The 19,510-nt window shown below is 54.4% G+C and overlaps 2 protein-coding genes across 6 annotated transcripts in view; one reads left to right on the top strand and one right to left on the bottom strand.

Annotated features, from left to right (window-relative positions):
- Positions 1-4,008: 4,008 nt before the first annotated feature.
- On the top strand, positions 4,009-17,651 carry LOC125104756 (uncharacterized). Of its 5 annotated transcripts, none has more exons than XM_047737581.1 (7): positions 4,009-4,174; positions 5,174-5,241; positions 7,698-7,799; positions 12,136-12,282; positions 12,946-12,996; positions 16,427-16,963; positions 17,554-17,651. In XM_047737581.1, the coding sequence occupies exons 2-6, from the start codon at positions 5,188-5,190 to the stop codon at positions 16,955-16,957; spliced, it is 885 nt and encodes a 294-aa protein (XP_047593537.1). In that variant the 5' UTR covers positions 4,009-4,174; positions 5,174-5,187; the 3' UTR covers positions 16,958-16,963; positions 17,554-17,651. The 5 variants fall into 5 exon arrangements, with proteins under 5 accessions (XP_047593537.1, XP_047593538.1, XP_047593535.1 ...); XM_047737582.1 differs by lacking the exon at positions 4,009-4,174 and adding an exon at positions 4,181-4,390; XM_047737579.1 differs by lacking the exon at positions 4,009-4,174 and adding an exon at positions 5,966-6,197.
- A 1,180-nt stretch (positions 17,652-18,831) lies between these two features.
- Positions 18,832-19,510, bottom strand: part of DYNC1H1 (dynein cytoplasmic 1 heavy chain 1) — a 68,748-nt gene continuing 68,069 nt past the window's right edge. The window contains exons 77-78 of the mRNA XM_047735322.1: positions 19,301-19,428; positions 18,832-19,171 (exon numbers count right to left, since the gene is read on the bottom strand). Coding sequence (XP_047591278.1) covers positions 19,043-19,171; positions 19,301-19,428 — 257 coding nt within the window. The 3' untranslated portion in view covers positions 18,832-19,042. The remainder of the gene's footprint in view (positions 19,172-19,300; positions 19,429-19,510) is intronic.

Genomic DNA, 19,510 nt, shown 5'->3' with positions numbered 1-19,510 from the left:
CCCCGGGTGGGAGTGTGAACCGGTACAGTCCCTGCAGAGAGCAGTCTGGTGCGTCTGATGAAGAACTTCCCCTTCGGCACCTGGGGGGCCTCAGTCGGTTAAGCGTCCAACCAGTTTTGGCTCAGGTCATGATCTCAGGGTCGTGGGATTGAGCCCCGTATAGGGCTCCACGCTGGGGCATGGAGCCTGCTTACGATTCTGAGAGTCTCTCCTCCTCCACCTCCCCCCAGTCTGGGGGCACGCACGCGCTCTCTGTCTAAAGAAAAAAAAAAAGGGAGAAACGTACAAGAATGTTCTTTGCAAGACTGTAGTATGGAAAATTTGAACATAGCCTAAGCAGCCGATAACAGGAGACTGTCCTGGTAAATGTAGTTAATAGGAAATACAGGGGTGGGGGATAGAGGGACAAGCTAAACAACACTTTGAGGAAGAGGCCCAACAAATCCAGAACGTTCTGCAGGATATTTGGCCTGGCCTCTTCCACAAATCAGTGCCATTAAAACAAAACAGCTCTAGGTTAAAAGAGACCTAAGGGATAAGTCTTAGCCTATTGGCCTGCTGGCACCATGGGGCAGAGCGACTGGGCAGGGGTAGGGCCCAGGTGAGGAAAGTATTTTGACCTGGATGGTAGCAGCAGAAATGTTCCAGCATTCCCGCTGGGGCTCCAGTTCCTCAGGGGGCCTTCTATTTCCTTCACTACTCTCTTTATTTCCTTAGTTCTTTCTTTCTGGTTCGACGTATTCCTTATTTTACTTTTTCTCATTTTCTATTATGTGACTTTCAAAAGTACAAAGTAGATAGAAGAATATGGAACCTCATGTGCCTCTCATTGTCCAGCCAACTGGTCATGGCCATGAGCCCCCCCGCCGCCCCATTTAATCTGCATTTCATATTTTTCTTTCTTTCTTTTTTTTTTTTTTTTTAGAGAGAAAGTGTGTGCCAGCAGGGAGGGTGGGGCAGAGGGAGAGGAAGAATCTTTTTTTTTTTTCTTTAAGATTTTATCTATTTATTTGACAGAGAGAGAGAGCGAGAGATCACAAGCAGGGGCATGGCAGAGGGAGAGGGAGAAGCAGGCTCTCAGCTGAGCAGGGATCCCAATTCAGGGCTTCATCCCAGGACCCTGAGATCATGACTTGAGCTGAAAGGAGAGGCTTAACCAACTGAACCACCCGGGCTCCCGGGAATCTTTTTTTTTTTTAAGATTTATCTATTTATGAAGTGCCTGGGTGGGTCAGTCATGACTCTGAGGTCATGACCTGAGCTGAAATGAAGAGTTGGATGCTTAACTAACTGAGCCACTCAGGTGTCTTTAATCTTTCTTTAACATACCTTTGTAACTCACACATAATCAAGGTACTTGGTACTACAATTAAAGGCAAAATTAAAAACAAGGCCGGATGCTCACTCCCACCACTTCTGTTCAACACTGTACTGGAGATTTGAGCCAGAGTACTCAAGATAAATAAATAAAAGGCATCCTGATTGGACAGGAAGGAGTACAAATTATCTCTATTTGCAGGTGGCATAATCTTGTATATAGAAAACACTAACGAGAATAGACGCACACACACACCCTTATTAGAAGAACCAGTTCAGCAAGGTTTTAGGATACAACATCAATATACAAAAATCTATTGTACTTTTTAAGAGATTTTATTTATTTACTTGAGAGATAGAGAGTAGGGTGAGGGGTGGCAGGGAGAGAAAGAAGCAGACTTCCCGCTGAGCAGGGAGCCTGACGTGTGGCTCAATCCCAGGACCGCGGGACTATAACCTTAGCTGAAGGCAGGTGCTTAAGTAACTGAGCCACCCAGTCACCCCAAAATTCTATTGTATTTCTATACACCAACAATGAACAATCCAAAAATAAAATTAGGACACAGCTCTACTTAAAATAGCATCAAAAATAAGAAAACACTTAGCGGGGCGCCTGGGTGGCTCAGTGGGTTAAGCCGCTGCCTTCGGCTCAGGTCATGATCTCAGGGTCCTGGGATCGAGCCCCGCGTCGGGCTCTCTGCTCAGCAGGGAGCCTGCTTCCCTCTCTCTCTCTCTCTCTCTCTGCCTGCCTCTCTGTCTACTTGTGATCTCTCTCTGTCAAATAAATAAATAAAATCTTAAAAAAAAAAAAAGAAAACACTTAGCAATAAATTTAAGAGACGCAAGACTTGCACATTGAGAACTTAAGATTGTTGAAAGAAATTAAAGACCTAATAAATGAAAAGACATCCTATGTTCATGGATTGGAAGACTCAGTATTGTGTGTATGTGTTTTATTGAAGTATAGTGGACACACAATGTTACATTAGTTTCAGCTGTACCACATAGTGATTTGATGATTCTACACTTCACACTGTGCTCACCACAAGCGTAGCTCCCATCTGTCACCCTGCAACGCTATTACAATACCACTATGTTCCCTATGCCGTACTTTTCGTCCCCTTGACTTATTCATTCCTTAATAGGGAGCCTATATCTCCCACTCTCCTCCACCTGTTTTGCCCATCCCCCCACCTCTTCTCTCTGGCAAACATCAGGTTTTTTTCTGTATTTATGGATCTATTTTTTTTCTTTTTAAAAAGATTTTATTTATTTATTTGATAGAGAGAGATCACAAGTAGGCAGAGAGCCAGGCAGAGAGAGAGGAGGAAGCAGGCTTCCCACTGAGTAGAGAGCCCGATGTAGGGCTCGATCCCAGGACCCTGAGATCATGACCTGAGCTGAAGGCAGAGGGTTAACCCACTGAGCCACCCAAGCGCCCCTTTATGGATCTATTTGTTTTTTGTTTTCATTTGTTTTCTTTTTTTAGATTCCACATATAAGTGAAGTCATATGGTAGTTGTTTTCTGTCTGACTTATTTCACTTAACATACTGCCATCTGGGTCCATCCGTATTGTCATAAATGGCCAGATCTCATTCATTTTTATGGCCAAGTAATAATTATTGTGTATGTGTGTGTGTGTGTGTGTATGTATATACACACATATATATGTGTGTGTGTGTATACACACACATACACAATGGAGTATTTTATATATATATATATACACACACACACACACACACACACACACACATCTTTATTTTTTAAAGATTTTATTTGAGAGAGCAGGCACTGGGAGAGGGTAGTGGGAGAAGCAGACTCTCCACTGAGCATGGAGCCCCACGTGGGACTCAACTCAATGTCAGGACCCTGGGATCATGACTTGAGCTGAAGGCAGTTCCTTAAGGGACTGAGCCACCCAGGTGTCCCTCAAAATATATATATATATATATATATATATATATATATATATATATATTTTTTTTTTTTTTAAGATTTTTTATTTATTTATTTGACAGAGAGATCACAAGCAGGCAGAGAGGCAGGCAGAGAGAGAGGAGGAAGCAGGCTCCCTGCTGAGCAGAAAGCCCGATGCGGGGCTCGATCCCAGGACTCTGAGACCATGACCTGAGCCGAAGGCAGAGGCTTAACCCACTGAGCCACCCAGGCGCCCCTCAAAATATATTTTTGAGCAGTTACTGTGCTGCGCATGGTGGGGGGTGAGTTGGGGGGGAGGGGCCTTGGGTTCCGAACCCCTAGGCTCATCCACAAGTCTTGTGAGCCGGTAGAAATCCACAGGAAACTTCGGCACAGGCTGATCTGGCCTGCTATGGGAATGCAGAGGACATCCAGGAAGGTTTCCTGGAAGAGGTGCCAAACTCAGCTCCAAAGCTTAAGCCAGGGGTGGGGCGCAGGGTGAAGAGAGAATTTCCCCAGAGAAGTCCCAGCTGTGGGTGGTTGGGAGGCGAGGGGCTTGGTTTCATCCCGAATCTGGAAGGAGAGGTGGGAGTGGCTGCAGCCCGTGGGGCGGTTGCCCGTCTCAGGTACAGCCGGAGGGAGTCGCCAGGTGGGCGCGTGAAAACGTTCGGACGTCATCCCGGGGCACAGGGGAGTCACTCAAGGTTTTGTGACAAAATCATGTGCTTAGACGGGTGTCCCTGGCTGCGAGCGCAGCGCGGGAGGGCGGATCCGAGCCTCGGGGCGCAGGCGCCCGGGGGCCTGGGTCAGGCGGGAGGGGCGGCTCGCAGGTCACCGCGGAGATGGCCGTGACGTCACACAGGTCCGGCCCGCAGACCCCCTTCGGGGCTCGGCGACGATCACTCCGGGGACAAAATGGACATGCTATTCAGAAGGTGAGTCTGCAGCAGCCGGCGGTGCCCTGCGCGCCCGACCTCGGCTGCGCCCGAGAAGCGTCACGCCGGCCCACCCGCCCGAGCCCCTTCCCGGTGTCCCCGACTTGAGTGACAGCACGCCCTATCCGGAGTCGCCCTGAGGAGCCAGTTCCTTCCTACTTCGGGGGCCGCTTTCCCGGTCCAGCCCCACTCCCGGTCCCGGGCAGGTGGGCGCAGGTGCATCGGGCAGGTGCGCGCGGCCCTCCAAGCTGCGGCCACCCGCGGCCCCTCTCCCCGAAGCACCTGGCCCGGCCGGGCGCCGCCGAAGCCGCAGGGCAGGGGTAGGACGCGGCCGGGCTTCCTCCGGCGGGAAGGGGCCGGCAACGGGGGACTAGATCCTGCGTGGGGGGTCCTTGCCCCGTGGAAGTGAGGCGGGTCTTCCTCGTCGGGTGGGGGTGGTGTCCCACTCCCTGGGTCTGGACCCCTTATCTTGGAGACCCCCCTTTTCTTTCCGTTGTGGAGGAACATCCCATCTTCCCGAGCCAGACCTGCAGGGCAGTGAGTCCCTGATGTGAGGGGAGGACTGAGGGGGGGCTCCCCCGTTTCCCCCAGGCGTGAAGCGCAAGCGCCTAAGAAGGGGCGCCCCCGGCCTTCCTCCCCTGAGCTGGGATGGGGTCGTGGGCAGGTGGGACTGTGCCAACTCTGCCAAGGGTCCAGTCCAGGGTCTGGGTGGGAGCCTGGTCCTGGGCTGACCCCCTACTTTGCCCTCAGACAGTAAACATCTTTGCTTGAGAATTGTGGACACGTCCCCCGCCCCCTGCAAACCCACGGGAAAATTCTAGGACACCTGGGGTCCTGTCTGCAAAGCTACACAATATTTCTCTAAAATATTATTTTAACCTGTCGTTTCCTCTAGAGCAAACTGATTTAAAATAAGAAATAAGAAATCCCAGTGGTCCTGTGCTCTGGCTTCTCTGTGAATTCCTTCTGTCTGAATGGCTGTTCTTATTTTGGTTGTAGAACTTTGTGATCTGATGGATTCTGATGCAAGCCCAGGGGCTTTGGAAAGGCTGACTCACGGATCCAAGGTAAGATGAGAACTGGCTTCATCTAAATTGTTTTCTTTTTAGAGCTTGGTCAACATTGTCTTCGACGAGAGTCCTTGAGTTTTAAGTAATTTCTTTGCCCAACGTGGGGTTCAGACTCATGACCCCGGACATCAAGTGTCGCATTCTTTACTGACTGGGCCAGCTGGGTGTCCCTGGATTTGTAAGTTATGACCTTCTTTCCAGGTGGCATAAGGGACAAGAGATTGCAAAATGAAAAAAACCACTGTCTTTCCTTTTTATTGTATCTCAGAATAATGGCACCAAAAAAGTAGTCAAAATAATATCAAGTATGTTATGAAGGTGTCCACCTTAACAATTAACACTGGCGGGGGCGCCTGGGTGGCTCAGTGGGTTAAGCGTCTGACTCTTGGCGTAGGTCCTGATGTTGGATGGACCCTGTCTTCCGTGGGGCTTCACACTCAGCGGGGAGCCTGCTCACGATTCTTCCTCCCTCCCTCTCTCCCTCTGCTTCCCTTGCTCACGTACTCTTTCTCTAAAATAAATCGGTTAAAAAAAAAAAGAAAGAGAAACACCTCTGGTTTGTACATTGAAGTACAGACCCTCTTACCCCCCCAGCCTGCCGAGAGCCTCATCAGGTGAAGGTGGGGCCCGTGTGTTTGGAGCCATGCGCTGTTCTGGGTGTGGGTAGGAAAGGGGGATAATGTTCACTCTCTGACTTCACTTCAGACTATTACACGTTTTAGGATATTTCCTGGACACCGACCCAGGCCCAGGGACTCGGGAATGACTTGAAGTTGTCCCTAAAAGGAATGCATCTAAAGGACCCAGAGTGTGTGGGTGTTAGGGTGGTGGGTGGTTCAACCCTGACCCTCCAGGGTTTCCTGCTCTCCCGGGCTCCTGGGCCAGGAAAGAAGCTCAGAAATGTGGAGTCTGGACCAGATCTTGGTTTCTTTCAAGCGGGTAGAAAAATAAAGGTAAGAGCATCCTGTGAGGGGCGCCTGGGGGGTCAGTCACTAAGTGTCTGTCTGCCTTCAGCTCAGGTCAGGATCTCAGGGTCCTGGCATCAAGCCCCGCATCGAGGCTCCCTGCTCAGCGGGAATCCTGCTTCTCCATCTCCCATTCCCGCTGCTTGTGTTCCCAGTCTTGCTGTCTCTCTCTCTCTCTCTCTCTCTGTCAAATAAATTTAAAGAAAAATAAAAAATAAAAAGGCACCCTGTGAGATGCCAGCCCACATTACCATGGTGTACCTCCCCTCAAATAAAGCCAATCCTCTTAAAATCCGCTTTTGGGGACGAGCAGTTTGAGAACTCTTTCAGAACAAATTTTATTGCAAGGAGAGGGGTCTGTTCTTGAACTAGAACAGTTGAGGTTGATGAATATTAAAGAACTTTTTAATATCTTTTTTGGGGAACTTTTTAAAAGGATTTTATTTGAGAGAGCACACACAGAAGAGCAGTGGGGAGGGGCAGAGGGAGAGAGAGAAGCAGACATCCCGCTGAGCAGGGAGCCTGACATGGGGCTCCATCCCAGGACCCTTGGATCATGACCTGGGCTGAAGGCAGATGCTTAACGACTGGGCCACCCAGGCGCCCCACGAGAGAACTTTTTTTTTTTTTTTAAAGATTTTATTTATTTATTAGAGAGAGATCACAAGTAGATGGTGAGGCAGGCAGAGAGAGAGAGAGAGAGGGAAGCAGGCTCCCTGCTGAGCAGAGAGCCCGATGCGGGACTCGATCCTAGGACCCTGAGATCATGACCTGAGCCGAAGGCAGCGGCTTAACCCCCTGAGCCACCCAGGCGCCCCACGAGAGAACTTTTTAAACACGTGTTTCCTTTAAAGCAGAAATGCAAAATTGACTTAAGTACCAAGGTCAGTTTAGTGGTTGACTTAGGGCAAACCTGTTCTGAATTCTGACCTCTGGGCTGGGGGCCGGGGTGGGGGCCGGTGAGGCTGGTCACAGTATTTTTTATTTTTTTCTAGATCTTGAACACAGACTTGCTAAGATCCTCTGTTAAAAGATCACTGTGGGGGCTCCTGGGTGGCTCAGTGGTTAAAGCCTCTGCCTTCAGCTCAGGTCATGATCCCAGGGTCCTGGGATCGAGCCTCACATCGGGCTCTCCGCTCAGCGGGGAGCCTGCCTCCTCCTCTCTCTGCCTGCCTCTCTGCCTGCCTCTCTGCCTACTTGTGATCTGTCAAATAAATAAAAATATTAAAAAAAAAAAAAAAAAAAACAACCACTGTGCTGGCGCTCCTGGGTGGCTCAGGGGTTTAAGCCTCTGCCTTCCGCTCAGGTCATGATCTCAGGGTGCTGGAATCAAGCCCCGCATCGGGCTCTCTGCTCAGCAGGGAGCCTGCTTCCCTTCCTCTCTCTCTGCCTGCCTCCCTGCCTACTTGTGACCTCTGTCAAATAAATAAATAAAATCTTAAAAAAAAAAAATCACTGTGCTTGTGCTCTTTTCCTTCCTCCCTGCAGAACAGCGTCTCCCCCCACGGCCCCCATCTTGGAAGCTTTCTGGACTTCACCGCCGCCTTCCGTTTGCAGCCTCCCCGACTCCTGGATGCCCCCAGATTCCAGGTAGGAGCCTTCAGCTGGGAAGCTGACTTGTCCCCCAGCCCCTCCCACAGCCACTCCTCCTGGGTGTGGTTCCAGGGCTGGAAGGACCAGGGACTGGGCCGGGTCCCAGGGAGCTGGAAACTAAGGTGAGGGCTTGGCCAGCTCCTTGTCCCGCCTCCCCGAGAGGAGAGGAGGTCACCGCGGTCTCTGGGGCTCTGGACTGCTGGGGAAGGAATTGGCCCATCATCCTTTCCTCTTCCTCCCTTGCAGGCACGCATTTCAGTTCATGATAAAAAAAATTTTCTATTTATTCAGCATTTCCTTAAGGTGCCCAAACATTCTGTTTACAAAGGGAAAATGTTAGTGCTTTGTTAGGGAAGTTGGTCAGATGTTCAGCTTGTAACAAACGTCAGACTGCCGCATGGGCCCTTGCCCTCTGGCAGGGTGTGCAAGGAATCTGGTTTTTGGCAGAATGCATGATGTACTAGAGGCTGTGAATGCAGGGGCGCATCTGGGGGTGCGGGGTCTGTGGGATATGCACGGATGTGTGCACCCCGGAAATATCTGCTAAGCATCAGCTTCGCACTCGGTGCTGGGCCGGGCTTTGGGGACACAGGGACACAGCTGTGGACAGAGAAGCCAAAAGCCCAGGCGATGGAGTGAGTCTGTCAAAAGGGGCTGCGGAGCCCAGAGATAGAGCAGGAGGACCCGGGGGCGGGGGTGGGGGGAGACGCAGCGGGTGAGGTACTGTGCACCTGCGTGAGAAAGGGCGGTATGGGGGCACCTGGGGGGCTCGGTCATTAAGTGTCTGCCTTCAGCTCAGGTCATGATCCCGGGGTCCTGGGATGGAGCCCCGCATCAGGCTCTCTGCTCAGCAGGAAGCCTGCTTCTCCCTCTCCCTCTTCCCCTGCTAGTGTTCCCTCTCTCACTGTGTCTCTCTGTCAAATAAGTAAAAAATTTAAAAAATCTTTTAAAAGGGGGGGCGCGGCATGAGCAAGGAGGGTGGCCTTAATGTAATGACAGGTTCGAAGTGAGGACCGGGCCTGCTGTGCTGGGCAAGGGAGGCTCAGTCCTTGAGGTGGGGCTGCCAGCTCTGGAGGGGTGGGACAGAGGAGGAAGGAGGGTCGGGACAGGGAGGCAGGGAGGCAGGGGTGCAGTGTGGTTCCAGCTGAATTCTAATGCCCCACTCTGGGTGGAGCAAGGGGGGGGGAACCGGGGCGGGGGGTGGGGGGGCCGGGACTCCCCGGGGAGTAGAGTCAACAGTGGTGGATCAGCCAGATATGGAGTTTGCCAGACGGGGAGTCGGGGTGATGTGAAGATTGTTTTTAGCTTGAGCCACAAGACTGGTGGAGCAGCCCTGCCTGGGGCCCAGAGGGCTACAGGGGGCAGGTTTGGGGAAGATCGGTCTGACCTTGGGCAAGTCGAGTTGGAAGAACTGGTCTGAGACACCAGGGGCAGCTGGGCAGTGGGGCGCAGGGGTGTGGAGCTGGGAGCTGGAAACCAAGGTCACCAGCGGCTGGTGGTGTCTCGGGGCCAAGTGATGTGCGTGCAGGGCACGTGCGTGCGTGTGCGTGCACGTGGGTGTGAGGGTGGAGCTCCCGATGCTGGCTGGGCAGTGCGGAGGGTTAGAGTGGAGCGGACAGGACCCCCTTTGAAGGAGCGATCTGGTGGGGACTTCTGAGCTCTTCCGTGGGAAATTTCAAACCTGCAGCTTAAGGGGCTGGGCTAACTTCCCAGCTTTGAGGCAGGAAGGCCTTTTTGGACCAAGCCCAGCGCCCTCCCCTGGAATCCTGAGCTTCTGTCCTGCACCCCGGGAGTGGGGGCGAGCAGCTGCCGCCCAAGATGGTGGGGGGCGGCGGTGGGGTTCCAGCCCTTTCATCCCAGGTGCAAACAGTTCACGAGCCAGATCCCTGCCTCTCCAGCTGTAAATATCTGGGGACCAGTGTGTAGGAAGAAGCCTGTGTGTGGGTGCGCCCAGCAGAGCTGGGGCGTAAATGTGATTTTGTTTAATGGTTGTTTTCTAACCACACGCATAAAATACCTTTTTATTAAAAAGTAAGAGGGGCGCCTGGGTGGCTCAGTTAAGTGCTGCACTCTTGACTTTGGCTCAGGTCATGCATGATCTTAGGGTTGTGGGATCCTGGGCTCCGTGAGGAGTCTGCTTCTCTCTCTCTCTCCCCACCCCACTCTCTCTCAAATACATCTTTAAAAAAAAAAAAAAAAAAAGTGTTTAAGAAACCTGTAGGGGCATGTGGGTGGCTCAGTGGGTTAAGCGTCTGCCTTCAGCTCAGGTCATGATCCCTGGGTTCTGGGATGGAGGCCCGCCTCTGGCTCCTTGCTCAGGAGGGAGCCTGCTTCTCCCTCTCCCTCTGCCCCTTCCCCTGCTTGTGTGCTCGAGTGTCATGCTCTCTCTCTCTGTCAAATAACTAGCTTTAAAGAAAAGATAAGACACTTTTAACCTGGTGCCAACCAGCTGCTCTAGAAAATCTGGGTTTGACCCTCATCCCGACCATGACCATGGCCCCTAAGTCCAGCAGGGAAGTGACGAGAATATGGGGCTCAGATTCCTCTCCTTGTTGTAATTTCACTTTTTGGGGACTTTTATCTGAACTTGGCCTAGAGAGAGTACTAACAAACTCATGGGTGTATTCCTTGGGAGATCAAAACTAAGTTGGTTTGGACGTGTCACAGGGACGAAGGAGTCGGCCGAACAAGTTCCAGGCGAAAGTGGAACAAAGTAATGTATTTATTTATTAATATCTTATTTTTTAAACTACTCTCTACACCCAGCGTGGGGCTTGAACTCACAGCCCCGAGATGGAGTGTCTCACGCCAGCCAGAAGCCCCCCCCAAGTCCCGTAGTATTTATTATAACTCAAGTATGACATGTGACTGTGAGCCCACCTGTCAGGAGCGAATGACTGGCTACATCAGCGAGCAGGGAGACAATGCCCCCCGCTGAGGGTTTCCGAGCACCCCAGTCCAGCGGCAGAGCAAACCCCCGTCCTTGACAGAGGGCCGCCTTGCGAGACGACTTCCCGAGGAGGAGCGGGGTGGCCTGGCGGGGAGAAGGTCACCTGTGAACTTGCAGGTGATCCCCTCGAGATGGGAAGGGCACTGCCCTGTGTGGGTGTGCTCCCCAAATCCACCACCCTCCTGTGCTCCTAAGAAAACCGTCAGACCAATCCCCGTGGGCCTTGGGACTGTCAAGGTCATCGAAAGTTGGGAAAACCTGGGGGTGAGGGGCTGACTGGACTAATTTATTTTGTTTCCCCCGCCCCCCACAGGGAGCCTTCCCAGCCTTTAAAATGCTAATGTGTATTGTGCTTTGGGGTCTAGTTTATAGCCTTTACTGTTTCTTAGCCCTTTGCCTGGAGCTGGTGTTCCGTGGAGCCCAGTTTGGGAAAGCGGGGATGGCGCATGGCAGGGAGGTGGGCAGTATTTGTGACCGACGCTTCCCTCCAGGGCCTGGCACGTGCCTTCCCACGAGGATTCCTGAGGGAAGCAAGTGACATGAAAATCCTCCGACTTCGGTTCACGGTCTCATGCTCTGGGTAAGTTTTTGTTTTGCTTTTTAAGAGTGGCTGGTCTCTCTCTCTCTCCTTTGGGTGCATATTTTTTTAAAAAAGATTTTATTTATTTATTTGACAGAGAGAGATCACAGGTAGGCAGAGAGGCAGGCAGAGAGAGAGAGAGGGAAGCAGCATCCCCGCGGAGCAGGGAGCCCGATGCGGGGCTCGATCCCAGGACCCTGAGATCATGACCTGAGCCGAAGGCAGCGGCTCAACCCACTGAGCCACCCAGGCGCCCCTGTTTTTTTTTTTTTTTTTTTCTAATTGTTTTTAACAACCTCACACTTCTGGGTTGGTGGGGGAAAGGTTTCTGTCCGCTTGGGTGAGCGAGTCAGTCCCCAACCTGGGTTCACATGCTTCATCTGTTAAAATAAAGGGAGAGGACATTTGAGCTGGGTGGGTGGGTTCCGGTCTGGAATTTTCAGGGTCAATGAATCTGACCTCTCCACTGAGCTCGGGTGGGATGGAGCTTCTGGGGGCACAGGGCTTTCCCCTCGCAGACGGAATGCTCATGGGCTAGACATCCCCACCACCAGCTGGCCCCAGAGGGTTAACCACAAAATTTTTTGAAGACCCCCCAGATTTGTCTTGGCAAGGTGGAACTCAGTACAATTCACCCCTGGGGCAGGTAGATTTGACTTGGACGAACTGTCAGACAGCTCCCAGGGGATGCCCTCCTGCTGGGCACCTGCCCTTGGGGAGGCTGCCCCTCCCCCACCCCAGCCACCAGTGACCTGGGCTTTGTCCTCCTGAGGACAAGTAATGTCAAGTGAGATGTTTTCCAGTGCAGTGAAAAGTCCATCATAGCTGGCCCCCAAGCCATGGCCGGTCTGAGGTACGGCCGCCCCACCTGCATCAGGGTGGCCTTCAGCTCCGCCAGCACCAGGGCCGGCTTCCGCAAGAGGCAGAGAAACACACTCCATCGCTTCAAGGTACTCTCACCGCCCTTGCCCTCCTGGGGATGCGGGGAGCAGGGCGGGCGGGGCGACCTGCGATCCCCGGACCAGGCGTCCCGGCTCCTCTTCTCGGTGGTTCCTGGTAAAATCATTATGGGTCTTTCTTCCCTGCTCAAATGTCGATGGGTTCAAACTCCTGCGTTTTGATCAAGAAAAAACAAAAGCCTTTTCCCCCAGAAGCCTGGGATCCTTGGGGAGGGTTTTCGAACATCTGATGCCAGCCCCGGGGTCCTTCAGAGGGCCCTGAGCAAGGCCTGGCCGTTGTCTGGCCTCAGCTCCTATAAAGGAAGGAAGGAGTTAAGACAGATGATCTAGAATCTTCCATGATCTTCTAGGTTTGGGTTTAGAACGAGTGCAGGGTTTTCTGTTCCCAGTGAGATGGGGATCACATCCAGCTGCCTTCTCGCCGCATTCCTGGTCCTCCTTTTCCTATTCCTGGTGGCCCAGGTTCTCATTTTAGTCCCTTAAACCAGGAGATGCTTCTTGCCCACCCGCCAAGGGCTGCCTTCCTCTGCGGGTCCAGTGTGGTGGGAACGGCTGCCGCCCCTCGGTCCCTGGCCCTAGAACACTACCTGCCATCGGTTTGCCTGCCTCCCTAGAAAGGATTATTCAGCCTTTTTTTTTTTTTAATTTCTCCAGGCCAATCACAAAAAGAATCACATGGACTTAATTGAAGGTATCTGGAGAGAGGTACGTGACAGAATGAGCCAAGAGCCACTCTCTCCATTGAGAGGCTGGTGGAGCTGTCCCCGATGTCAAGTCCCCAGAACCAGCCACAGGTCAACCTTGCAAGCAGGCCTTTCCAAGGAGAGTGGTTTGGGGCCTGCTTGTGTGTGCTCTTTTGTGATGGGAAAGACTGGAGTTACTGTGTTTTACAAGAGCCACCCAGGTGCCCCAGTTTATTATTATTTTTTAAAGAATCTATTTTATTGGGGCGCCTGGGTGACTCAGTTAAGCCTCTGCCTTCGGCTCAGGTCATGATCCCAGGGTCCTGGGGTTGAGCCCCGCATCGGTCTCCCTACTCAGCAGGAGCCTGCTTCTCTGTCTCCCACTCCCCCTGCTTGTGCTCCCTCTCTCACTGTCTCTTTCTGTTAAATTAGACTTTTTAAAAAGATTTTATGTTTTTAAAAGATTTATTAATTTTTAGAGTGAGAGCATGTGCGTGCACATAAGCGGGTGTGGGAGAGGGGGAAAGGGGGAGAACCTCAAGCAGACTCCCCACGGAGCACAGAGCTGGCACAAGGCTCGATCTCGAGACCTTGAGGTCATGATCTGAGCTGAAGACAAGAATCAGATGCTCAGGGGCGCCTGGGTGGCTCAGTGGGTTAAGCCGCTGCCTTCAGCTCAGGTCATGATCCCAGGTCCTGGGTTCAAGCCCCACATGGGGCTTTCTGCTCAGCAGGGAGCCTGCTTCCTCCTCTCTCTCTGCCTGCCTCTCTGCCTACTTGTGATTTCTCTCTATCAAATAAATAAATAAAATCTTAAAAAAAAAAAAAAAAGAATCAGATGCTCAACTAACTGAGCCTCCCAGGCGCCCCCAAAGATATTATTTTTAAGTCATCTCTATGCCCAGTGTAGGCCTTGAACTCCCAACCCCGAGATCAAGAGCCACAGGCTCCTCCAGCCAGTCGCCCCTCAGCATCAGTTGCATCAAAATCAAAATCAGTGCGGCGCATGAGTGGCTCAGTGGGTTAAGGCCGCTGCCTTTGGCTCAGGTCATGGTCTCAGGGTCCTGGGATCGAGCCCCGCATCAGGCTCTCTGCTCAGTGGGAAGCCTGCTTCCTCCTCTCTCTCTGCCTGCCTCTCTGCCTACTTGTGATTTCTGTCAAATAAATAAATAAAATCTTAAAAAAAATTAAAATCAGTAATCCGGGTGTAGTTTACACGTGATCTCGTGGAATTTAGAGATCCCAGGTAAGGGTCTAACTCTAGCCGTGTGCCCACGGATCGCCTGCCCCGCTGGGCCTCTCGGTCTGCGAGGCTGGACTCTGTTGGTTTACGTGCGGGGTGAGCCCATCACTGTCCTCCACATGCACCCTCTAGTCTGGGCCTTGAGGCTTCCTGGGGCTGGTGACTGCTCTGCCATGGGGTCCCATGATGCTGGCTCTGCGAAACCCAATTCTGCCCATTTCTGAATCTGAAATGATTACAGTTGTCTACAGATTATGGTGTGAAACTATTTTTATTTTTACCTTTTTTGGGTGGGTGCATACGTGACCATGTCGCCTCGGCAGGTTTGTACTCCCCACGAGAGGTGACCCCCGGGCCGTTTCTGCCCGCGGCGACACAGGGAATGAAACCCTTCTGACTGGCCGACCCAGCAGGGGCCTCGGGGTCCGTTGGTGTATCTGGGAGGAGGTCTCAACCTGGCCTGGAGGTTCACGGGGTGCAGCTCCCCATAGTTAGCACAGGAAGGGACAGCGGTCGGTTGTGGGGACTCAGACGTCCCTGGAGAGAGACCTTTGCTGCCAGAGCTGCTCAGTCAAGAGCACAGATGCAGAGAGGGGAAAAGCTGGAGTAAGAGCTGGGAAATCGGGTGAAGGTCAGCGGCAAGGAGCCGTGGGACTTGAGGTCCAAAAAGCTCCAGGGGCCCCTCAGGTGGTCACAGAGGTGGGAGGCTGCCGAGGATGGGCTGTGTCACCCGCGACTGCTGCTCAGAAATGGGGCACTTTGAAAACCATGAACTCTGCCCCTGAACGCTCCGTTCAGCCTCTGGCCAGCCCTGTGCATGGGGGTGGCGGGCGGTCAGGAACAGGGTGGGGTGAGCCAGGAACTGGATGTTGGGAGGAAGTGAGCTCAGACCCCAGGGGTGGGCTGGGCAGTGTGGACCGGGCTGGCGGGGCTGGTGCGCAGTCCTGGGACAAGGGCTTTAAGTGATGGGACCCAGACTGGGCCCCCAGTGGTAGCGGACCCTCAAGCTTTTGAGATGTGAGGAGGTATTTGTCTAATGCATTTTTTTTTTCAAAGATTTTATTTATTTATTTGACAGACAGAGATCACAAGTAGGCAGAGAGGCAGACAGATAGAGAGGGGGAAGCAGGCTCCCTGCAGAGCACAGAGCCCGATGTGGGGCTCGATCCCAGGACACTGGGACCATGACCTGAGCCGAAGGCAGAGGCTTTAACCCACTGAGCCACCCAGGTGCCCCTGTCTAATGCATTTTTAAAAAAAAGATTTTATTTATTTATTTAACAGATCACAAACAGGCAGAGAGGCAGGCAGAGAGAGAGGAGGAAGCAGGCTCCCTGCTGAGCAGAGAGCCAGATTTGGGGCTCGATCCTAGGACCCTGAGATCATGGCCTGAGCCGAAGGCAGAGGCTTAACCCATTGAGCCACCCAGGTGGCCTCGTCTAATGCATTTTTTTTTTAAAGATTTTATTTATTTATTTGACAGACAGACAGACAGAGATCACAGTAGGCAGAGAGGCAGGCAGAGAGAGAGGAGGAAGCAGGTTCCCCGCCGAGCAGGGAGCCTGATTTGAGGCTCGATCCCAGGACCCTGGGATCATGACCTGAGCCGAAGGCAGAGGCCCAACCCACGGAGCCACCCAGGCGCCCCCGGTCTAATGCATTTTTGATAAAGATTTATTTATTTATTTATTTATTTATTTATTTTTTTAAAGATTTTATTTATTTGACAGAGAGAGATCACAAGTAGAGAGGCAGGCAGAGAGAGAGAGAGAGAGAGAGAGAGAGGGAAGCAGGCTCCCTGCAGAGCAGAGAGCCCGATGCGGGACTCGATCCCAGGACCCCGAGATCATGACCTGAGCTGAAGGCAGTGGCTTAACCCACTGAGCCACCCAGGCACCCAAAGATTTATTTATTTTTGAAGCAGGGACGTTAGGGTTAGGGAGGGTGGGGAAGGGAGAGTGAGACGAGCAGACTCTGCTCTGAGCACGGAGCCCTTTGCGGGACTTGATCCCACGACCCTGAGATCAGGGCTGGAGCCGAAACCAACAGTGGCCCCCGTCTAAGGCATTTTTAATGATTCGTGAAGCAGATGCGTTGGCACAGTTTGCCAACATCAGTGCTGGAAGAAATACTCTGTGCGTGGGAGGGGCGTGTTGCACTTTCTCCTGGCAGAGATTGCCGTCCGGCTCAGAAATAGTTTTGTGCTCAGTTTTTAGATCCTTTCGATGGCGATTCAGAAGACCCCCCCGGTCACCTGGCCTCCAGCCACAGTGACTGTTCTCCGGGTGACGCGAATGGTACTGGGCCTTCCCACGCGCTCAGGTGCGGGAGTCCGGGAGAAGTTCGCTTAGAAGACCCTCTCTCGTCCAAAACCGCAGACCTCCCGCTGAGAGCGGCCAGCCGGGGCCCCTCGTCCCTCGAGGCCAACGACGTGGATATGCAGCCTGTGGAGACCAGCAGCCCCAAGGCCCGAGGCCGGGCAGCCCGGTGCTCGGGGTCGCCGGAAGACTGGAGGATGACCGAGGACCCGTGGCCCAGGGCAGCTGGCCCCCTCCTCCCCGCCGCGGGCCCCCCGGAGCCCTGCCGCCCCGCGCAGAGCAGAACCAGAGCCGCCCGGCAGCCACCCAGACTCGGGGGTGAGAAGGACAAGGGACCCAAGATCACCCTCTCCAAGAGGAAACTGGAACTTCTACTTGCAGAGCCTGAGAAAACTAAGAGAAAGAAGCAGTATGTGGCCTAGACCAAGGTGAGCAGACTTAGCTCAGGAAGGGGTCCTACAGCCCCGAGGGGGACCCGTGGGTCACAGCTGCCACCGACGGACTTGTTTCCACGAAACACTTGCCCTGTGTAGGTCTGAAGTAAGGAACACCTGAGTGCCCACCAGCTGTGCTGGAAAATGGGTTTTTCCAGCCGAGGAAGGGTCCTGGGTCATGGGACGCCCCTCCCCTAAATTCAAATTTCTTTCCTGTTACTATTCATGTTCCTGTAGAACTAGTGATTTTTTTTTTAAACCTTGACTCCTGGTGCCCATTGTTGTCCCCCTCCCTGAATGTTTGCTCTGGGTGGGGGTGGCCGTGGGCGGTGGGCAGGAGGCACGTGCTGGACTCCCGCGTGAGCTGGCCCGCCCCCCACCGGCCCTTGGGAAGCCACCCCGCTCTGTCCGTTTCCGCTCCTCCTCACTGTGCGTACAGAGGAGGGATGCTTGAGCTGTGGGCTCTGGCTGTGGACATGATCCTGGACTTGACGCGCCAGCTAAAAATAAAGGGGTGGTGGCGGCTCTTTGACGCTTTCCCAGTTGCTGCGGGTTTGCTCACTGGGCCTTTTGCTCCCCAGCAGGCATGAACTGAGCACAAGTCTGGTGCCAGCGCCAGGTGGCCGCTGCCCACACGCCTAGGACCGCTGTCCCCAAGTGCCAATAAAAGGGAAGCGCACGTGAGGCCCAGAGCAGCTCCTTCCTCCGGGCGCGGGCGGGCGGAGGCGGGCGGAGGCGGGCGGGGGCGGGCGGGGGCGGGCGGGGGCGGGCGGGGGCCGGCGGGGGCCGGCGCGGGCCGGCGCGGGCCGGCGCAGGTGTTCTCTTCAGCCCGTCCGCAGGCTCTGCCCACTGGGGGGTGAGGAAGACTGTGGCTCCTCCGACAGGATGGCACAGGGTGGCCCCGGTGGCGGGGGTCCCTCAGGCCCCATGGGCTGAGCTTCGTGTGGGGGTGGGGCTCCAAGAGGCCCTGGAGGTGGGCGTTGAGTCACGTGGGGCTTTGGGAGGCAGCAAGTGGGAGCCTCGGGCACACCTGAGGCGCGGGGAAGCCTTTGACGGGAGCTTCCAGCCCAAACCTAGGGTGGCTGGCCCCTCCCTCAGCCGCCCCCGGCAAGGTGTCGGGGGTCTGGTGGCCGCAGCGGCTTCTGCTCACCCCCCGTTCAGGAACCTGCTCCGTATCCCCCTCCTGCTCCTCCTGCGCCCGGGACCCTTACCTGGGCGCGGTGGGCACGGGAGGTAGGCGGGACAGATGCCCATGGTGGCCTTTCTGTGGGTTCTGCTTCCTCAGGCCTGGTCCCAGCTCTCACAGCCTACAGCCCCATTTAGGAGTCTTGCTGTAAAAAAGCTAAGAACCCTTCATGGTCCAGAGAAAAACACTTAGACTCCTGACAGAATAGTCCAAACTGGGTGGGGAGGCAGCGGTCTCTGTCCCCAGGGCCTGGGGACAGCCAGAGCCTGGCAGCTCCAGAGAAGCAGTGGGGGTGGGAGGCAGGGGCTTAGGCACCCCCTCAGCCCCGGATCGTCACTTGGCTGGTGGGCGAGTGTGGGTCACGGGGCAGCAGCAGCAGAACAGGTTTTCGCCGCAGGGGTCTGTGCTAAGGCCCGGTGGCCACCCCAGGATGTGGGGGAAGGTAGGCCCCCCCCTGGGGGATGCAGGATGGGGGACCGGCCGGGTGAGGACATCTGTGCCCTCACAGCCTGTTGCCAGGCTGTACCATGAGGGTAGGCGACAGGGTCCAGGCCCTTCCCACATGGGTGCCCACGTTGCCAGGCCAGGCCCCAGGGTTCGTTTCTGTCGGGGAAGGGCCCCTAGGCCGAGCTTTGGCGCCGCGAGGAGACGGGGACAGAAGAGGCGGGAGGCCGGGTCGTGCTTAGTGTTTTATTCCCCGAACAAGCCAAGCTACAGCGCCGCCCCAGGCACCTAATGGAGTCCTGCCGGCGGCCCGCGCTCCGCTTCCTGCGATGGCGACGGCGCACCAAGGACTTTCCTCCGACATGTCCACTTCCTCCCAGCAGTTGAACGATGAAGAGACATAAATAGTTACGACTACAGAAAGGGGGCGAGGGAGCCGAGCTTCACTCCGTGCAGAGGACGGCCACGCCGCGCTCGTAGAAGCTGCGTGGGTCCTCCTTGGTGGCGATCTCGAAGTCAACCGTGAAGATGAGGTCTGCCCGGGTGAAGTTCAGGTAGACGGGCAAGGTCACCTGGAGGAGAGGACGGGCTGAGTGCTGGCTGGGGCAGGCCACGGCAGCCCCGGTGACTGGCTGCATGCGGGGAGGGGGTGGGGACACGGGGCACCTGCTGACCCCGGATGGCTGGAAGGGGCCACTCACCACGTTGGCCTTTCTCTCGGCATTGGTCTGCTTGACCCAGCGCAGCTGCGTCAGAGGGAGGGCCGTGGAGATGGCGCGCGACAGCGACAGTTTGCTGTTGCTGCATGTGGCCCCCTGAAGCTTCAGACCTGTGGGAGGCAGTCAGGCCCCGTCACCAGTGGTAACGGCCGTATGACTCTCGGTGACGCAGTGCACGGCTCTGGCCTGCTC

Source organism: Lutra lutra, chromosome 7 (genome assembly GCF_902655055.1).
Source record: "Lutra lutra chromosome 7, mLutLut1.2, whole genome shotgun sequence".
Lineage (NCBI taxonomy): Eukaryota > Metazoa > Chordata > Mammalia > Carnivora > Mustelidae > Lutra > Lutra lutra.
Note: the sequence above shows the minus strand (reverse complement) of the source record. Positions and strands in the feature narration are given on the sequence as shown.